The sequence below is a fragment of the Panthera onca genome, chromosome B3, assembly GCF_046562875.1.
Source record: "Panthera onca isolate mPanOnc1 chromosome B3, mPanOnc1 haplotype 2, whole genome shotgun sequence".
Lineage (NCBI taxonomy): Eukaryota > Metazoa > Chordata > Mammalia > Carnivora > Felidae > Panthera > Panthera onca.
In genome coordinates this window covers 57,981,916-58,002,820 of record NC_138344.1, presented here as the reverse complement: position 1 = coordinate 58,002,820, position 20,905 = coordinate 57,981,916, and the positions used below count along the sequence as shown (strand labels likewise).

Sequence of the window (20,905 nt, the reverse complement as noted above, 5' to 3'; positions counted from 1 at the left end):
ATTATTAGTTATTTCCTTAGTCTGGAATCCCAGAAATGGAAATGCAGGGGCAATGGCTGAGAAATGTTACTTTCTAGAAGGGTCACACTGATTTTATTTTTTTAATTTTTTTTTTTTTAACGTTTTTTAATTTTTTTTTATTTTTTTTTTATTTTTGAGACAGAGAGAGACAGAGCATGAACGGGGGAGGGCCAGAGAGAGAGGGAGACACAGAATTGGAAGCAGGCTCCAGGCTCTGGGCCATCAGCCCAGAGCCCGACGCGGGGCTCGAACTCACGGACCGCAAGATCGTGACCTGAGCCGAAGTCGGACGCTTAACCGACTGAGCCACCCAGGCGCCCCTGATTTTAAACTTCTAGCTACAGTTTATGAGCCTGCCCTACTTACTGTGGGCACCCAAATCCGCCCACCTCCCTCGCTTGGAAGTTGTGTGTTTGTGGGGGGCGGGGAGGGGGTGGGGGGGTGGGTACCCAAACCCTGGAATAGTTAATTCTAATTAAAATCAGCACTTGGCTCCTCCTTCCCACTAGGTTGATTCTGCCTCCTCCAGAGCCTTTCTTGCTTCCTTTTACGTCCTTTCCCCCTCTTGGCTTTGTTTAATTCCCTCCTGTAGCCTTCTTCTTCTTTTGTTGGGGGAAAATCATATCATTAAATCATTCCCAGTAAGAAGTTAGTGACCTCAGCAGCTGGAAGTGTTATCCCACAGCTGTGTTTGCATTTTAATAAAGGGTTGTTGAACCCAGAGGACTAAACTTGATGGTGAAATTTGGGCCACGGAATACCCAGAGAAGGTGATATTTTTGAGTCTGGGCCCTTCACCTATTGGTAAGTAGGTGGCATCCAAGGTGTAGGGCCCCTTCTGTGGATGGGGTGAAGCCAGGGCCAGTTTCTGAGAAGCTTTCACTTTCTCACTGCCACTGCACTAACGACTCAGCAAAGAGACACCTTTGCCTAAAGGTAAAGTGTGTCTCTGGGGGGAACTGGGAAGGAGAGATTGTTTACTGAATTGGATATAATAAAAGACCAGTCAGCAGCATGTGCAGATTCTTTACATAAAATATAACTTTATGATACCAGGCAGGGCTCCTTTTATGGCCTTTTAATCATCGAGTTGCAATTACCAAGGGTGTGGAGGGCTTTTGCTTATGTGCAGCCAGTGATTTGATTACACTGCATGTCCGTGAGCAGGCGGAGCCACGAGGCCTCTGAGTGGGGCCAACAGCCCCATTTACCTTGCTCTGAACTCCAGGTTGCAGAAGGTGGGTTTCTTCTGGCCTGTTTCTGTTCCATCAAGATCTGGGGTGCCCTTTATGGCAGGGAATTGTACAGGTGTCTCTTCGTGGACTCCTACATCTTTGATGGGCTCAAAGGTCAAAGAAACAGTTGTAGAGTGTGCCTGAGAGGAGAATGGGTGACACCCTAGGTTTATGGATGGACAAGGATAAGCGTTGGCTAATTATTATTATGATTATTATTATTTTAAGTTTATTTATTTATTTTGAGAGAGAGCAAATGAGCAGGGGAGGGGCAGAGAAAGAGAGGGAAAGAGAGAATCCCAAGCAGGCTCCATGCTGTCAGTACAGAACCCAATGTGGGGCTCCATCTCATGAAATGTGAGATCATGACCTGAGCCAAAACCATGAATCAGACACTTAACTGACTGAGCCACCCAGGCGCCCTAGTGTAGGCAAATTATTAGAACTTAAAAGGTAAGTTCTAGTTCAAACAAAAGTCCTAGGGGTCCTGAAAGAAGGAGGGAGAGTAATAGAAAGCTTAGCCAATTATTAACTATCAGTGGAGTGTTCCCAGGAGACTTCTGACCACAGCTGGATGGGAATATAAGGGTCTTGAGAATAGATGGTGGGAACCAACTAGAGCTGGTCAGATGCCAGCACCCCCTTCCTCCCTGAAAGAAAATGTTTTAGTCCCATAGGGTCCCTACCTTACGCACGGCCTTGTCTGCTCCTTTCCAGCCTGAAGATGACCCCATTGGCCACTGCGGTGTCTGGTCCCCGGGCCCGGCTTTTTGCCTGCTTCCTCAGGCTGGGTACTCAGCAGGCTGGCCCACTTCGGCTGCACACAGGGGCCAGCCTTGCAGCCAAGAACTACTATGAAGTGCTGGTACTGGGTGGGGGCAGTGGCGGGATCACCATGGCTGCCCGCATGAAGAGGAGAGTGGGTGCAGAGAACGTGGCCGTCGTCGAGCCCAGTGAGGTAAGTGTCCCTGTTCTGAGTACGTGAGTGTGTGTGCACATGCACCTGTGTGTTCAGGGGTAGGCCGTGGATGGCTGTCAGGCACTGTGTCGTCACGTTCCCAGATTAGTGCTTCTCCTTCTGGGCACAAAAAGCAGGCTGTCTAAAAGGACTGGGAGAAGGTGGAGAGAGGGAGGGAGGGAGGGAGGGAGAAAGAGAGAGAGAGAGAGAGGAGGGAGGGAGGGAGAGAGAGAGAGAGAGAGAGAGAGAGAGAGAGGACAGATCTCTGGGCTGTTATGGTCTTCTTTGTATTAGTTTCTGAGCATTGCCATAACAAATTATCACAAACTTTGTGGCTTAAAACAACAGATTTATTTGTTCACAGTTCTGGAGGCTAAGGTGTTAGTAGGGTGATGCTCTCTCTGAAGGCTGTGGAGGGGAGAGGGAGTCAGTCCCAGGCCTCTCTCCTAGCTTCTGGTGGTCGTGGACCATCCTTGGCATGCTTTGGCTTGTAGCTGCTTCATTCCAGTCTCTTCCTTCATCTTCGCGTGGCCTTCTCTCTGTGTGTCTTTAGTGTCTTCGTCTGACCTTATTATAAGGACACCAGTCTTTGGATTTAGGGCCTACTCTAATCCAGTCTGACCTCATCTTAACTTGATTACATCTGCAAAGTCCCTATTTCCAAATAAGATCACATTCACAGGCACTGGAGGGAGGACTTGAACATATCTTTTTGAGAGAGACAGTTCAACCCACAAAAGCTTCCCAATTCTAACCCAGCATCCAGAGGAAAATCAGTGACCATTGTACTTTCCTTTCTCCGTTCTAGTCTGGAGAACGGGTGATGAGTTGAGCAGCAGGGAGGCCTCTGGGAAAGGTGTTAGTGGGTTTGGGAAATTTAAATGCGAAGGTTTACAAATAGATAACAAAGCAGAAAAAGGTAGAGATACCAGAAAGGAAGTTGGGAAGTGTTTGTATGGCACTATTTCATGCACAACATTTTAAGGTGGTCCTCAAAGCTTCAGCAAAGCTTCAGCAAAATGATTCCAGAGTTTTGGGGGTTTGACTAAGGTTTCCTAAGGTACTAGGTATGTACCCATTGGGGCCTGTGCCCTTGGGAGGGAAGCAAAATGGATCCAATGCCTGTTTGGTGGGGAGGGTAGGTCAAGAAAAGCACACACCTTTTCAAGAAGTCTCCCCAGTTCCTCATGCACTGCCTAGGGCTTTGTTGTAATCTCTGTTGTAATCTCTGTTGTAATCACTGTATGCTGTGATCTGAGAGTAGAGTAGAGGGGGTGTGCCCTACCATTTTCCTTTCTAAAGTGATTGATTCAGGATCCATGTTAAAAAAAATTTTTTTTAAATGTTTATTTTGAGAGAGAGAGAGAGAGAGAGAGCGAGCAAGCTGGGGAGGGACAGAGAGAGAGGGAGACAGAAGATCCAAAGCAGACTCTGTGCTGTCAGTGTAGAGAGGGACGTGGGGCTCCCACAAATTGTGGGATTGTGACCTGAGCTGAAGTTGGCCACTTAACCGACTGAGCCTCTCAGGCGCCCCTGGATCCGTGTTTTAAATCACAGTGATCTGAGAGCTCTGTCAGGGGCCTGTGGTGTATTATAGCTAAGCCATGGGCAGGTCTCCCATTGGGGTTACTCTTTGTATGAGGGCACTTCTGAAGCAATGGGCACAATTTAGGAGGCCAGAATCCTGGCCTCCTGGTCCTTCCCTGTGAGGAAGTTTGGGACAGGAGTCTTTCAAAGGTGCTGCCAGGGGCTCAGGGGTTTGGTACTTTCCTTCCCGTGTCCCGTGTTGTGATTGGTGGAGCTGAGGCTTGTGTGTAGTCTGAAAAAGAGTCTGGGCTTCTATTTTTATTCCTTTTTCTGTTCAAGATGGAGTTGAAATCAGTAAGTTCTCACCATTGGAGGCGTCTGCCCCCCTCATCTTTGATCACATCCATTACTGGCTGTAGGGAGATTGCAAAGCCATTTTTCATATCCTCTTTACTGCTCTGTGGCTGGCAACTCTGTCCAGCCAGATTAAGGCGTTTTGACAGTGTTGAGAGTTCTTGGTCCCCCAGGCCACTCCATGAGTGTATTGGGGTTCTCAGAAGCCATTAGATCAATCTGCCCTTTGCCCATGAGTCTAGAACTTTCGAAACTAACTTATATCAAGAGAGGACCATCTGAAGCAGGAGAATTCCAGGACACAGTGGGAATTTGGCATTATAAGGTAGACTCTGGTGCCTACCGGCTTCAGGTATAAAGCCTCAGAGAGAAGAGGAGGGTGTACTGGGGCTGATAGGGAATGTATGTAGTCTTCCATGGGCTTGGGAAACACAGTTGGAAGTTAAAGAAGTTTTGAGGGGCATCTGGGTGACTAAGTCGGTTAAGTGTCTGACCTCAGCTCAGGTCATGATCTCGTGGTTCACGAGTTCGAGCCCCACATTTGGCTCTGTGCTGACAGCTCGGAGCCTGGAGACTGCTTCGGATTCTGTGTTTCCCTCTATCTCGGCCCCTCCCCCACTCGCACTCTGTCTCTCTCTTAAAAATAAATAAATACTAAAAATTTTTTTGTAATTAAAAAAAAAAGAAGTTTTGAGACTCCTCAAAAATGGTTATAAACTTTCCAGACTTACTGTAGTCTCCAGATGCTTCTAAGGAACATATTTAGGATTCTAGGCTTGATTTTCCTTTATGTCTGTGTGCATAAATGTATCCATCATGTATACGTATGTATGCATGTATATATAACATGTACGTGTTAAGCACCAAGTCAACTTTGAGCAATAAATAATACAATGGTCATGAAACATAGTTGATGGCTTTTTTTTTTTTTTTAATGTTCTTGGCAGAATTCTTATGTTGGGTGACTGCCCTTCAGAGCTTAGCATAATGGGAGACACCAATGGAGGGAGTAGGCTAAACTTCTAAGACTTCTACTTGTGATGATCCAAGGGTTGGAAGGGAGTAACTGAGAGTCTAGCTCATGTGCCTTTAATTTTAACCCTTTTGAATCGCCAAATACTTTGCTTCTCAGAGACATTTCTACCAGCCAATCTGGACGCTGGTGGGTGCAGGTGCCAAACAGTTATCCTCGTCAGGCCGTCCCACCGCGAGTGTGATACCATCTGGAGTAGAATGGATCAAAGCCAGAGTGATTGAGCTGAACCCAGACAAGAACTGCATCCACACAGACAATGGCAAGGAGGTAACCACTGGGGTCCTTTGGCTTTTGTTAATCAGGGCTTGTGTTAACGCACAACAGTTACCAAGCTAGACAGCTTCGTGGAGAGAGAGCAACATATATGAATGTGTGTTCATGGATGTATGTGTGTTGATACAGCATGAGGTGGGAAAGCATGTGGTGATTGGAGGATGGGGTAGACAAAAGGACTGAGTGATGCTGAATAAATGAACAACTAAGACATGTGTTTGTTGAACACCCACCCTTGCTCTGTTGCCTAGTACAGTATCTTGCATCTGAATGTTTATTCAACAAATACAACTGCTACATGTTAAAATAGCAGGCACCTCCCTTCTTTTACCTTTGAAACTGCCAGCTTCTTTACCTGATGGCTGACCTCCCAGAGGAAGGGGATGTGGAAAAATATCCATCCTAGTTACACCAGGGGTTGCTATGCCAGAGTGATGAGGGACTGTGTGAGTCTGGATTGTACCAGGGCTAAGAAGATTTTCTGTGGCTAGAGCTTGAGGCTCTCAAGTGTTCAGTACCATTTAGAGTCTCCTCCCATCACCCAGAGATCAAAGCCCCTGTGTTTGACTGAGGGGATGAGGGCGGATGGTGAGATGATGGGCTCAGGAGGCATCTGCAGTGTCATGTCCTCTTGTCTGTTGCCACGCTCTTGGCTGTGGCAGGCGGTGCACTCTGGCATTTTCACAGAGCTGTAGAATCTGGAAGTGGGTGGGGATCTGAAGGGTTTCAAGTCCAATCCCTTCCTCTAAGCAGGGGCTCATTGGTGACAGGCATTTGTAACCCTTCCTTGGGTCATGGATCTTTCTGAACACCTGACAATAAGCCCTGTCTAGAAAATTCACATTCATACCAAATTTTGCATTTAATTTCACTGAGTTCAGATTCTTTGTAGCTTTTTTCTAAACCCAGATCAGGAGTACCTGCCTTATAGCGTTATTGATCTTGGCTCTCTAGCCAGCCAGCCAGCCTGCTTGTCTGTCTGCCTGCCTGCCTGCCTTCCTCTTCCCACAAATAATTATTAAGTATATTTTCTACTTTGAGAGAGAGACTGCGAGCATGATTGTGTGTAAGCAAGAGGGGGAGGGGCAGAGAGAGAGAGAGAGAGGGAGAGAGAGAATCCCTAGCAGGCTCTGTGCTCAGCACAGAGTCTGACTCGGGGCTCAATGATGACCTGAGCTGATATCAAGAGTTGAAAGCTTAACTGACTGAGCCACCCAGGTGCCTCTTTCCCTTCCCTCTCCTTCTCTCCCCTCCCCTTCTTCTTTCATAAGCTCTATGCCCAATGTGGGGTCAAACTCATGACTCTGAGATCAAGAGTTGCATGCTCTACTGACTGAGCCAGCCGGGTACCCCTATTAAGCATCTTCTATAAGCTAGATACAGATTTAGGCATGAGTGAACAAAAAGAAACAAAAATCCTTACTGTTCTTGATTTTATATTCAAGTGGGGAAGGGCATCCGATAACTAATAGACATAGTAAGTAAATTATATAGTGTGTTAGAAGGTGATGAGTATTAATGAAAATAAATAGAGCAGAGTAACTGAGATTGGGGCATGTGGGAGAGGGATTGAATTTAAAATGGGCTGGTATTTACATGTCCCGGGGTCAAGGAGCTCTCTGATAACAAGTGATCTGTCTCCATTTTTTAGACAGACAGACGGACAGACAGACAGACATGTTATATGAAATTTTTGCCTTTACTGAGTCAGAATCCATTTCTGTAACTACTTTCATACTCTTTGTTAGACCCCCAGGGTGTTATTGGCCTCAATAATTTCTTGTTCCTTGTTTTATCCTGTAGCCTGGCCAAGAATATCTTTTCTTTTCTGTGGGAGAATCCTTCAACTGTTTGAAGATGGCTCTTATCTGTGTAAATCTATTCTTCAGGTAGATTTGTGCCCTGTCTCCACTTTCCTCAATTCTTTCTCCTGTTTTGTGGTCTCTGATCCTCTCACTGTTCTCTCTACCCTGCTTTGGACATCATCTGGCTTGTTAGTGCCCCCATGAAAAAGGTTGCCTGGAAGAATAGGCAACTTTACAGAATAGCCCAGAATAGAGTGAGATCATTCTCTCCCACAACTGGATATAGCCTAAGTTAGCATTTGCCTTTTTAGCAGGCAGTTACCACAATGCTGATTCATGCTGGGCTTGAGGTCAGTTCAAACTTCTGGGTGTTTTTCTCATATGAACCAATGTCAAGTCAGGCTATATATATATATATATATATATATATATATATATACATACATACATAAATGTGCATATATTTACATACATATATGTACATGTATGTATATATATGTAGAAAGCCATATATGGATATGGAAATATGTAATGGATTAGAATATATATGTTCTATATATTACATATATGATATATATCATATTCTATACATAATATATATATATATATATATATATATATATATACATACATACTTAAAAATTATTTATCTCTCCCTGTTGATGAACTTATTTTCTGTCTCTTTTGTCTGTCTCTAAGAGAACAGACAGAATTAAACAGAAGATTATTCATAGTTCACAAGTTTGAGCTTTGGGGCTCATTTCCTCTGCCAGTTCACTGCTTGTGGGGCCAGGGCACCTGTCCCTGACAGCATATATCACCTCTTTGGTACAGCAGTGCCTGCCTCCTTGATTAGACCCCTTCATATTACACGTATGGCTCAGAGTCCTCTGTGGTTGGGTTTGTGCATATCTTAAGAATCATAAACTTGTCCCATGTCTTAAGAATGAAAGGCACTGGTAGATGTTCTCACTTCTGAGCCTTAGACATGTAAGGCTCAGACTCTTAGGAAAGTTGCAGGGTTTTGTTTTAGGGCTGGGGAAGAAATTGCCGTGAGCTGGCAGGACTTTATTCCAAGATTTTATTAAGTATGTTAGCCAGATATCAGAGATCTGCATAAAACATCTCATGGGGGAGATGTTGTCTTGTTGGTTTTAGTTCCTCTTCCCAATTTGCCTGGATCTTTTGGATTTGTGACTCTGTCATCCGATTTACATTTTTCCCCTAGCCATTATCTATGATAGATTCATTTAAGTTCAGGGTTTTAATTTGGTAAAGCCAAATCTCTGTCTCTAGAGAGCTTTTTCTAGCTTGCATCAATGAATCAACATTCTTCAGCAAATATTTTTTGCTAAAAATTTACCAAAATTATTCCATTCTTAGTTTACACTTCACTATTTTTTCAAGACTGAGTTGAAGGGATTGCTGAAATCCAGCCTCGTTGTGTCTCTGACTCTTCCCTGATGCAAGGGTCTCTGTCTGGAATGTGTCCCTTAGGCTCTGTGTGGGCTGGCCCTTGTCCTTCTCCAGACTTAACCTGATTCTGGTTCTATTCTCTGTCTCATTTCTGCTCCAGTAGATTTTCCTTTCATTTCACATGCCTTGGCCTCTTTCTTCCCAAGGACATTTTCACATGCTGAGTTTATCTCTTTCCCTAGCTAACTCCTACTTAGCTTTACCTTAGCTGTACCCCTTCAGGAAAGCCTTCCCTAACCTACTGGACTGGGTCAGGTATCCCCTGGAGACGCTATCACAGCATTCTGTGATTTAGTAATTATTTGTGTGATTATCTGGTAATACCTATCTCACCCACTAGGCTGAGTTCTTGGAGGGGTAGGAAATGTATCTTTCTTGTTCGGTGTTATCTGTCCGGGACCTAGCACAAGATCTGTCACATAGAAGGTGCTCTATAAATATTTGTGAACAAATTGTGTCTCAGTTTCTTTATCTGTATAAAATGGGACTAGTAATACCACCTCTACCTCATTGGGTTATTTTGAGGATTAAACGGATTAAAACATGTGAAGGATTAAAAAAATTTGTTTTAATGTTTAATGTTTGTTTATTGTGTGTGTGTGTGTGTGTGTGTGTGTGTGTGTGTGAGAGAGAGAGAGAGAGAGAGAGAGAGAGAAAGCATGAGTGAGGCAGGGACAGAGAGAGAGAATCCGAATCCAAAACAGAATCCAAAACAGGCTCCAGACTCTGAGCTGTCAGCACAGAGCACCACATGGGACTCCAACTCATGAACCAGGAGATCATGTCCTGAGCTGAAGTCGGATGCTTAACTGACTGAGCCACTCAAGCACCCCAAAACATGTGAAGGATTTAGAGCAGTGCCTTGCACAGAGTGCATGCTCAAGAAATGTTACTGTTATTATGTTTTAAAGAATACCTGAAAAAAAGGAACAGGAAATTCTTATTAAGTACCTACTATGTGCCAGCATAGTTCTTGACTGCTGACTGACTGAAAGCAGTTTACAATCTGTGAACCTATGTTGGAGCTCTTTTCCCAAATCACTAAGAGACATTTGCTTAGCAAATGAGCCTAGAATTTTGCAATGGAGGACATCCTATCTACTAAGTTATTAGTATCAGAGTTTACTGCCCCCATTCCCCTGTATAAAATTAGAATATTTGCCTGTATTTAGCCTTCTGGCAATGTCTACACTGTTCTCTGTCATTGCTCAAAAGTCTTGTCTACAAGTTTTTGAAATTCCTTAGGATTTAGATCATCTGGCCTCAAAACTTGAATTCATTCAGAAGGCTTGAGGCTTTCTTTTTGTTCTTTGCTCTTTTAGGGTTTATTCTCCCTTAATGATTTTTTTTTCATAATCTTAAACTTGACAGTTACTAGTCCTTAAAAATAATCAATATTATGCTCTTATTAGACAGTCAGGGCAGATACGAACCAAAGGTTTTTCTTGTTGATAGTGTTCATGTTTTGCCTGTAGATCATCACCTCCCGCTCCGACCCCATGTCCCATCTGACCTCACATACCTTGAAGACTCAACATAGTTCAGTCAGGTAGTTAATGGGCCTGGTACACTTTCCTACAGAACAAGGAGTTTCAGGGCACAGCTGTCATGAATAGACAAATCATATGGAGGAAGATGTGTATATTATCCACTTTGAAAAATTAGGTATTTCATAAACAACTGAAACCATCCATCCATCCACCCATCAAACATTACTGAGCTCCTCACTTTAATTTAGTGGCTGTGCTAGATTCTAGGAATATAAAGAATAAGACCTAACCTTTATCTTCTGGGAGTCGTCAATGTAGTGGAAGGAGACATTACTCCTATATAATAGCACCAGTGCTATAATGCATCATGTACACCACACTAAGAGAGCTCCCAGAAGGAGCCAGTGGGGAGGAATCATTGGAAGGCCTCACTGTAGAGGTGACCTTGGAGCTGAGCCTCCTGGATCCCAGGGCAAGACCTCTGCAGAAGCTTGCTGCCCATGGATCCCCAGCCTGAGCCAAGCACTCTCTGGTCTTGGAGTTCTCTCTCTTCAATTGTGACCTGCTCCGCTTGCTGCTCTGCTTCTCCATTTAGTACAAGATTGTGATAATTAATTACAATCCATTTCTCCTTTCTGGGCTCCTGACTTTCATTACAATCATTCTCCACCTCTAGTTTTCAGGGCAAGTCCTATTTCTTTCTTTCTTTCTTTCTTTCTTTCTTTCTTTCTTTCTTTCTTTTTCTTTTATGTTTATTTATTTATTTTGAGAGACAGAGACAGAGAGACAGAGAGAAAAGGAGAGAGAGAATTCCAAGCAAGTTCTGTGTTGTCAGCACAGAGCTGGAGGTAGGGCTCGATCTCACGAACCAAAAGATCATGACCTGAGCCAAAATCAAGAGTTGGATACTTAACCGACTGAGCCACCCAGCTGCCCCTGCAAGTTCTGTTTCTTTATATCCTTTTTGCTTACACTCTTCTGGCCTCAACTTGTCTTCCTTCTGATCTTAAACCCACATTTCCATCATGATAAATATGGATACTTTGCCCTTGGCATGAGTGATCACAATACCCATGTTTAAAGAGGGAGCTTTTAGGTTATAAATAGATCATTAAGTAAGATCAGGTACATTATATCACATTTTTTTCCATGGCCCTCAAAAGAGCAGTTTCTCACAATGTTGGTCCAATCCACACGACAGGTCAGATTTGCTTGGGATTCACACATCACTCCATAGATTTTAAAGAAAGTTGATTGTCTTTTAAGATGAGGAAGTGATTCTCCCACCCCTCAGCATGAGAAAGTGTTAACGCAGGCACCATACAAATAATTGTGACTTCTTTGTATTGCTGTCCACTATGTAAAAATACAGGAGTCTCAAGCCCTTGAGGGGGGTGGTTATACAATACAGTACCTGCGAAAACAGTGAGGTGTGAGGTGACAGAGAATGGCAGACATGATGGCAAACTGGAGTGTGCCTCCCTCCCTGTGCCCTGCCCATCAACCACAGCCTCAAGGCATACACATTAAAAAATGGAAACATGATGGTGGCCACACAGGGGTGGGGCTGAGGGCTGCCGCTCCTGGGATCCTGGTCTAAAATGTTACTGTTTTGTGTTGCAGATCTCCTACAAATATCTTATTATTGCTCTTGGAATCCAGCTGGACTATGAGAAGGTACTATTTTAAGATTTATTTATTTACTTTTGAGAGAAAGAGAGAGAGAGAGAACACAGGGGAGGGGCAGAGGGACAGGGAGAAAGGGAGAGAGAATCCCAAGCAAGCTCTGCCCTGACAGTGTGGAGCCCACCACAGGTCTTGAACTCAAGAACTGTGAGATGATGACCTGAGCTGAAATCAAGAGTCCGACGCTTAATGGACTGAGCTACCCAGGCACCTGAGAAGGTACCGTTTTAAACTACTTCTGTGTTACACTGGCCTACTTATGCTAAGATCAAATGCTGTATTTAGTTGCTTTGTATTCGTTTTGACAAGAAACATTTCTAAGGGATCCTCTTAGTTTTTTTTTTTTTTTTTTTTTCTTCTCAGTGGTCTTTTTATGGTTTTTGAAAAATCATCTCTAAGATTCTGTCAGTGATAATGATATATTTTAGCTTTAAGCTTCAATCTGAGTTTAGTATGTCCATCCCTAATGGCAGTTCTTGCAAAACAGCAGGCTTTTTCACACTCACAGGAAAACTACCTTGCTGTGTAGGACTGAGTTGCCTCTTCCCCTCCCAAGCTCCATGGAGTCCCTGCAGTGTGAGGTCCTGCTCCCTGGCCAGCTCAGCTAAAGGGGGAGTGAGGTCTCCTCTCTTTCTGTGACTCTCCCTGCCCCTCTCTGCTCCCGAGTTCCCAGGGAAGCAACTTGAATTGGATGAGGAGTCATAAACGGCCCTTTGTGACCAGTCTCCCTAAAATAAACCTGGTTACCACTTTGTGGCACCTTTTTCCTTGACAACAATGTCTTCAAACTAGAGAAAAGTGATGAGGGAGATAAAAGATCAGCTGTTTGTTTGTCTCTTGGATAGTGCGTTTTGCTTTGGGAACCAGGAAGTATGGAGGTCGTGTGAGAAGAACCCTAGGCAGTGGTCAGGAGCCTCGGCATCTGGTTCTGTAAGATTCTAGGTGGGTCTCTCAACCTTGCTCTCCTCAGTTTCCTCGTCTGTGTCTAGGAGCCAGTACTGTTTTCCTACCTGTCTCAGAGGCATGCAGCGAATATCCACTGTTAGCATGGGGTGAAACTTCAGAAACATTAAAATACAAGGTGATTCTATAATAATAATGATAATCATAATGATGATGATTGTTGAGACTGCTGATATTATAACTACTTAAACCGCAGCAGGAGATATGATCGGAGAAATGGTTGCTTTTTACACCGAGGAGGAGACCATAGCCCTCTGTTTCCTTGAGAGCTGAGGGATGTGTGTCGAGTGGTGGCCCTATGGCCTGGAGAGCAGCCTGGCAGGGTTCTGAAGGACCAGTGCATCTTGATGACTGTTGTTTGACAGTTCTCTGCTCTTGCTGGAAGAACTGGTGCCTGAGTCTCAACTCAATCTATTCCATCTTCATTGTCCTCTATCAACCTCCTAACATTTAGGACAAGCACCCAGGTAATCTTCCTGGCAGGAATACACTAACAGTTATGGAGCACTTACTGCGTGGGTGTTATTTTCCCAAGCGCTTTCCATGCATGGTTTCACATGCTTCTGCCAACAACCCTCCGAAGCAGTTACTTTTATCCCCATTTTATAGGTGAGGAACATAAACTTCTTGGTGTACATTAGAACCACCCAGAGATCCTGTTAAAACAGATTTCTGGGCTTGCCCCTGAGTTTCTGAGTCAGTAGGTCTGGGTGGGGCATGATAATTTGCATTTCTAGGAAGTTCCCAGGTACCATACTTTGAAACCCCACTGGCTCAGGGATATTAGGTAATTTACCCAGGGTCATAACACTTGTAAGTAGAAAAGCTGGGACTCAAGCCAGATCTGTGGGGTTCCCAAGTCCATGTTTTTAATTACCTGCCCTTACTGCCTTTGCCAAGAGTCTGATACGGTACAACCTTCGATAATGGGTAGTTGACGTTTGCGATTATTGACAGTATGGGTCTTGGTTCTGTCTGTCATTCTTCTTCTTCCCAGGATGGCAGCTCTTTCTCCAAAAGGGAAGTATGGCTGGCTTCTTGTCCTCCCTGTGATGGTGGGAAGAGGTCTGTCCAAATCATGGTCTCAAGGCCAGGGAGGCGAAGGGGTTCCCTGGGGCTGGGCCCATTCTGCGGGTTGACAGTTGACTTCAGGCCCCACAGCCCTGGTCTTAGCAGATCCCTCACCCACCTACCTGCCTGCTCTAATGTGTGTGTGAATACTGGGCGCTAATAATTGGACTGAAATACTTGAGAGGTTATAGAAATGGCAGAGAGCAAAGGCTCTAAACAAGAGTTTTTGCACTTTGGTCAAAAAATTTACACTCCTGTGAATTTGCGCTTTTGTTAAAAAACTAGTTTCTTGCTGTGCTTTCTTGCAGGTTAAAGGCTTACCTGAAGGTTTTGAGCATCCCAAAATCGGGTCAAATTATTCGGTGAAGACAGTAGAGAAGACATGGAAAGCTTTGCAGGACTTCAAGGAGGGCAATGCCGTCTTCACCTTCCCGAATACCCCTGTAAAGTGTGCTGGGGCCCCCCAGAAGATCATGTATTTGTCAGAAGCCTATTTCAGGAAGGTATGCTTCCTGTCCAGGGACAGAGACAAGGAGGGCAGACGGTGCTAATAAAGAGATGCCAGAATTCCATTTTGTCCTTGTCACAATACCTTTTTGGTTTCTCAATTTTTATTACATATGTACAAAATTATATAATTGGTGGCTTATAAACTAGAAAAAAAGGAAGTCCCTATAATCCAATTACTCTGATATAGCTGCTGTTATCAATTTGACACATCCTTCTATTTTTTTTCCTGTACATTTTTTAACATGGTTACAATCATACCATGCAAATTTAGATGTACTCATTGTTATTAAATAGTCTTTGTGACATACTTTCTAATGTGTATATAGAAATCTACTGGGGAGCCGTGTTAGACATTGTTTAAATATTTCCATAAAGTTGGACAATTTGTTGTACACTGTTTGTTCTTACACATACAGTATCCTCAATTGCTCCCGCTTAAGTTCAAGGTTATGTATATTTTCAGGTTCTTAATAAACATCATTGAGAATACAGTAGGCAAATGCCAATTCTAAAGACAAAAAAAAAATGTTGACCTAGAACTTCAAACCTTAGTGGAAAGAGGTATTTGGGTGGGGACACTTCCAGCATTCCTCAAAGATACATGTCAGAGCCAGTGTCCACAGCTTGAGTATACCTGGCATGAAGCTCCGGGAAGCTGCTCTCACCCTCCGGCCCTTGTGTGACATGTCACATGTGGTTTACCACAGCGTGGTCTGACTTGAGGCAGTGTCAGGATTCAAAGCAGTCTGTGGTTCTGTAAAGGGACAGGTGAGAGAAGGGGAGAGAAGGGAAGGGGCAGGTGGGACCAAAGAACCTTTGGACGTGTGCTTGGAACCACACTGGGAAGCCTTCATCTGAGTTATGCAAACCTGTGCCAACTCCCCCGGGGAATTAAGCAACAGTCGGACTCATCATTTCTCTTTCTTTTTTAAAATTTTTTTATTTTTTATTTTTTTTAAATATGAAATTTATTGTCAAACTGGTTTCCATACAACACCCAGTGCTCATCCCAACAGGTGCCCTCCTCAATACCCCTCACCCACCCTCCCCTCCCTCCCACGCCCCGTAAACCTTCAGTTTGTTCTCAGTTTTTAAGAGTCTCTTATGTTTTGGCTCCCTCCCTTTCTAACCTTTTTTTTTCCTTCCCCTCCCCCATGGTCTTCTGTTAAGTTTCTAAGGATCCACATAGGAGTGAAAACATATGGTATCTGTCTTTCTCTGTACAACTTATTTCACTTAGCATCACACTCTCCAGTTCCATCCACGTTGCTGCAAATGGCCATATTTCATTCTTTCTCATCTTTTCTATTTCTAAGAAATGGCTTCTGATTTAAGAGAATTCCTGGATGGCACAGCCTTTGGAGGTTTTCACCCACCTCACTTCTTTCAAATAGTATGATTCAGCTGAGCAAATCTGAAAAGGAACTGAACAAAGGAAAAGGGGAGGAGACAAGTTGTTTCTTCCTTCCTGGAATTGTCTCTGCAAAACTCTTTTCTTCTAAGTCTTGGACAGCTGAGAGGAAGTTTCTCTTTCAGGCGCCATAAGATCTTAGGCATCTGGGAGAATATTAGCCTCTGAAACATACGAAGAATTCTAGTGTGTATGAGCCAGTGGGACGGGAACTTTGTTCACTACTGTTCCTGCAGCACCTAGAACAGTGCCTGACCAGCTCTAGGACCTCATTAAGTATTTATTGAGTGAATGAACAAATGAGTATATGAATAAATAGTTCAGCCCATCTTTCCCTGGACTTGACCTTCATCTCTGGCCTGCAAATAAGCAGTGCCCTCTTAACCCCCCCAACTCAAATGTGCCCTTAGTTGCTGTGTCACTGGCAGAAAGTAAGAAGGAGGACTCGCCCCACCAGTGCCTAGTGATAGAGAAAGCTGGTGAGCTCTCTTGTAAGGGTTTTAATTCTTGTGTAAGTTAAAAAACGAAGTGGCTGAAGTAATGCTTTGGTGTCGGCTGTTTCTGTTCTTTCCTTTTTTCCCAGACGGGGAAGCGATCCAAGGCCAATATCATCTTCAACACTTCCCTCGGAGCAATTTTTGGGGTTAAGAAGTACGCTGCTGCCCTGCAGGAGATCATCCAGGAGAGGGACCTCACTGTTAACTACAAGCAAAACCTCATCGAAGTCCGAGCCGATAGACAAGAGGCCGTTTTTGAGAATCTGGACAAACCTGGAGAGACCCAAGTGATTTCAGTGAGTGGTGAGGTCCAGCTGTCGGTGAAACACTGCCCTAGATGCCGACAACTGGCTCCCTCCTCCCTGTTGCCCTCTGCATGCTGGGGGAGGCTGGTTCCAATGAGCATATTAGGGCAGTAATAGGAGAGAAGGTGGACTAGAATGGATGGGGAAGAGAAAGAGGGGGGCTGCATGCATGGGAGCTGAGGAGGGTTTATCTCCTGGTTTCAAGTGAATTTATATCCTATTTTGTATCTCCACTTTTCTTCTACTGAGTCACTTGAAGCAGCCAAAAATATTTGATGACTTCAGGTCTGCCTAGAATTCAGGAAGGACTTCCTTAAATGGAGGATTTGGTGATTTCTCTATTTATGCTGTGTGAGAAACAGCCCTGTTTGTGGGTAGTTTACAGGTGACACGGGTGTCTTTCCCCTGTGGAAGAGGATGTCTTTAAACATCTTTCACTGGTGGGGCGCCTGGGTGGCTCAGTCGGTTAAGCGTCCGACTTCAGCTCAGGTCACGATCTCGTGGTCCGTGAGTTCAAGCCCCGCGTCGGGCTCTGGGCTGATGGCTCAGAGCCTGGAGCCTGCTTCCGATTGTGTGTCTCCCTCTCTCTCTGCCCCCTCCCCCATTCATGCGCTGTCTCTCTCTGTCTCAAAAATAAATAAACTTAAAAAGAAAAAAAAGCATCTTTCACTGGTGCACAAAAGGAAGCACTTCAAAATCCTTGAAAGGTGTTTTGGAGCCATACCCTAACTTGGGAAGATTGAGCCTCTGTACATGGGCTTGGATCCTGTGTGTTTCTTCTTCTTCTGCTGTGTAGCAGGAATAGTACTTTTGTAGAGGCTTATGAGGATTAAGAACAAGATGTAAAGGCATCCGGAGAAGCATACATGGGAGAATCGTTTGTTTATATCACTCTGGCAAGAGCCGTTAGTGACGAGAAAACAGCGCATAGTGACATTTTATTCATTCAGCAATTTTAGAGGAATGAAGGGTTCCATAAAAAAGGAATTTTGAAGTGAACGAACAACTAATCTTCTAAACATCAAAACTTCATGTTTTAGGCTTTTTAGTGCAGGCTTTTTCTAAAATGTATTGCACACATCTTTCCTTTCTTAAATGGTATGTATTGACTATCATTTAAGGTGTTACTGATGATTCAAAGTCATAATTTAAACTTTTATTTGCAAATAATCTTAAACTTAGAGAAGCTGCAAAAAAATGCAAACAGTACGAAGGAAACTGGATACTGTGTAGCCTTTACCTAGATTCATTTATTTTCATTTTACCCAATTGGCTTTATCATTTGATCTCTCTCTCTCTCCACATATAATGTAATGTAGTATGATGTGACATGATATAATATTCCCAAAGCATCTAAAGGTAAGTTATATACATCATACATCATGGCCATTTACCTAAATTCTTTGCCGTAAATCTGTTGAGAGATCCCTCTTCTCTTGCATAACCATAGCACAGTTATCAGTTCGGTAATTTAGCATGGATACAATATTTTAATCTACCATTTGTATTTGTTTTGTTGATTGACCCAATAGCACTTATAGCATGCTCCAGGGCAGAACCCAGTCAACAGGCAGGTATTGCATTTATTTGTGATGTCTCTTGAACATCCTTTGATCTGGGACATTTACATAGCCTTTTCTGGTGGATATTTTGGAATAATACAGCCCCCCTCTCCGCTTTTATTTTTTAATAGCATGTTCCTCATTTGGGGTTTGTTTATATTTTCTTGTGATCAGTTTCAGGCTCTGCATTTTAAGTTTATTTATTTATTTTTGCTTTAAGAGAGCAAGTGGGAGGGGGCAGAGAGAGAGGGGGACAGAGGATCTGAAGTGGGTTCTGTGCTGACAGCAGAGAGCCTGATGTGGGGCTCGAACTCACGAATTGCAAGATCATGACCTGAGCTGAAACCAAGAGTCGGATGCTTAATTGACTGAGCTACCAGGTGCCCCTCAGGCTCTACATTTTTAGACTGAAATGCTGTTTAAGCAATGTCGTGTCTTTCTAGTGTATCACATTTGAAAGCACATGATGGTCACCTTCCCCTCATTAATGATATTTATTTTGATCACCAGTCAAAAGATGGCCCAATTTCTCCACTGTATATTGTTATTCTTTTCCTCCTTTGCTACTAATAAGTCTTGGGGGGTGGGGAGACACTTTAAGACCAAGCAAATACCCTACTCCCTCCTCATTAGGTTTCCCACTGGATTTATCATCCACTGATGATTTTTGCCTAGTCCAGTCTTTATTATGGTGGTTGCAAAATGATGATTTTTCCAATCAAGCGTTCTGTCCACCTTTAACAGTAAGCTGTTGGCATTCTGTCTGCAAAAGCCCTCCTTTCTCTCAGTTCATTAGTTACAGGTATAAATTCATGAATTCTTTTTTTTGCCTCCAATGGTTTGTAATTCATTACTGTCCTTAACTCATTACTGTCCTTTTGGCACTCAAACTGTCCCAGATTTGGCCAGTAGGAGTCCTTTCAAGATGGCTATGTCCTTGTGACATGTCGCCATCATATTTTGAGCATGTTCTTGCTTTCTGGTGTCACAGGGTGTCCTAGGCTCACCTAGTATGTACTTGCCCCAGCTCAGGGTCATTATTTTGAATAGCTTTTATAAAGTTATGCTCCTAGAGCCTCCTAGGGCTAGTTATCACTTTATAAAAGGGTCTCAAAGTACTTTGCTATTTTATTTTGTATGTGTCCTTTTTGTGGCTTTCCAGTTTTCTTCTTTCTTGGCTGTCAGGCAGTCGTGAGTGACGTTAGAAGGTCCCTCCCACTTCAGCTCCTTTAAGCTGCTGCTGTTAATTCTTTATTGGCTGGAAAATGAGATAGCCAAACTTGTTTGATTTTATGTAAAGTAACAGCGAGTGGGCTACAAGTGAGGGCCTACAACATACTTTTCTGAGCAAACTATATGGGCTTGAGTGCATGAACTTCATTTTGTTATTTGGTCTTTTTCACTTTGGTTCTCAGCTGTGCTGTGGATTGTTGAAGTTGCAGATAGAAACTTGGATATGTAAATGGTTATTGTTCTTCTAAAGGGTTTATAAAGAAAAGAGATATTTGTGTCTGCTTTAAATGATAGGATGTCAGGTCAGAATTTCCTTCCAGACCCAATTCCACTCTTAAAATATGAATTTCAAAAAATCTACCAAAAGGCGTTAAAGTAGCGGCTCTCAGCCCTGGCTGCACATTGGAATCACCTGGGGAGCTTTTAAACGCTCTGATGTCTGGGTCTAACCCCCAGATTTTGATTAATTAGTTTGGGGGTGTGGACTGATGATTGGGCGTTTCAAAAGTTCCTCTAATAATTCTCATGTACAATCAGGATTGAGAACTACTACTGTAAGGAATTAAAAAAAAAAGAAAAGAAAAGAAAAAGAAAGCCTATAGCCTAACCCCCGCAGTGTTCAATGGTCAACTGTGATGTATTTCTTTTTTTTTTTTTTTATTTTGAAAGAGAGAGAGAGAGAGAGCCTGAGAGAGAGCATGAGCAGGGGAGGGGCAGAAAGAAAGGGAGAGAGCGGATCCCCAGCAGGCTCAGAGTGGAGCCTGATGCACGGCTGGAACTCATGAACTGTGAGATCATGACCTGAGCTGAGATTAAGAGTTAGATGCTTAATGACTGAGCTACCCAGGGACCCCTGTAATGTATTTCTTTATAGGTAAACAAATGGAAGGTAAAGTGAGTTACCATATAATAACATTCTGTTTTTCCTTGTAAATGGACCTGTTCCTTCAAGCCAGACCTTCTAAGACTGTCACCTACAGGTTTCATGTGTCAGAATCTCTAGGAGATTTTGTTCAAGTGCAGATTCCTATGCCTCACCCAGACCTACTGGATTGGGATCGTGGGGTGGTGGGGCCCAAGGATCTGCATTTCCCACAGGTCTCCCAAATGCTGCTTATAAACATTAAAGTTTGAAAACCACTACCCTGAATAGATTATTTATGTTAATGAAGGAGAACCAAGTTATCTGTCACACACAGTTTGTGGAAATAGTGGATAAAGAGCAAGTTACAACTAAATGCCAATGTTATTTTTTAATAAATCTATAAAGCAGACCCTAGTATATCTTTTGTAGGATATTAGTTTGAGTAAAACTTCATGCCTTTATGATGATTGTGTGGAAATATTTAACTTTTCTTCTAGCAAAGATGTGTGGAATTCATGTGTGCTTGTGAAATTTAAGCACATTAATGCCAGTAGGTAGATATGTGTAGATATGTCTCTGGTAAGACTTAGCCCTCAGCTAAAAAAAAGTGGTTCTACTTAACTATAG

General features: G+C 43.3%; 1 protein-coding gene across 3 annotated transcripts in view; it reads left to right on the top strand.

The window, feature by feature from the left end:
• SQOR (sulfide quinone oxidoreductase) overlaps positions 1 to 20,905 on the top strand; it is a 48,858-nt gene that overhangs the window by 19,247 nt on the left and 8,706 nt on the right. For all 3 annotated transcript variants that reach the window (XM_060618649.3, XM_060618651.3, XM_081795878.1), the window contains exons 2-6: positions 1,974 to 2,214; positions 5,228 to 5,398; positions 11,799 to 11,852; positions 14,204 to 14,398; positions 16,400 to 16,609. In XM_060618649.3, the coding sequence (XP_060474632.2) occupies positions 1,981 to 2,214; positions 5,228 to 5,398; positions 11,799 to 11,852; positions 14,204 to 14,398; positions 16,400 to 16,609 (864 nt within the window). In that variant the 5' untranslated portion in view covers positions 1,974 to 1,980. The remainder of the gene's footprint in view (positions 1 to 1,973; positions 2,215 to 5,227; positions 5,399 to 11,798; positions 11,853 to 14,203; positions 14,399 to 16,399; positions 16,610 to 20,905) is intronic.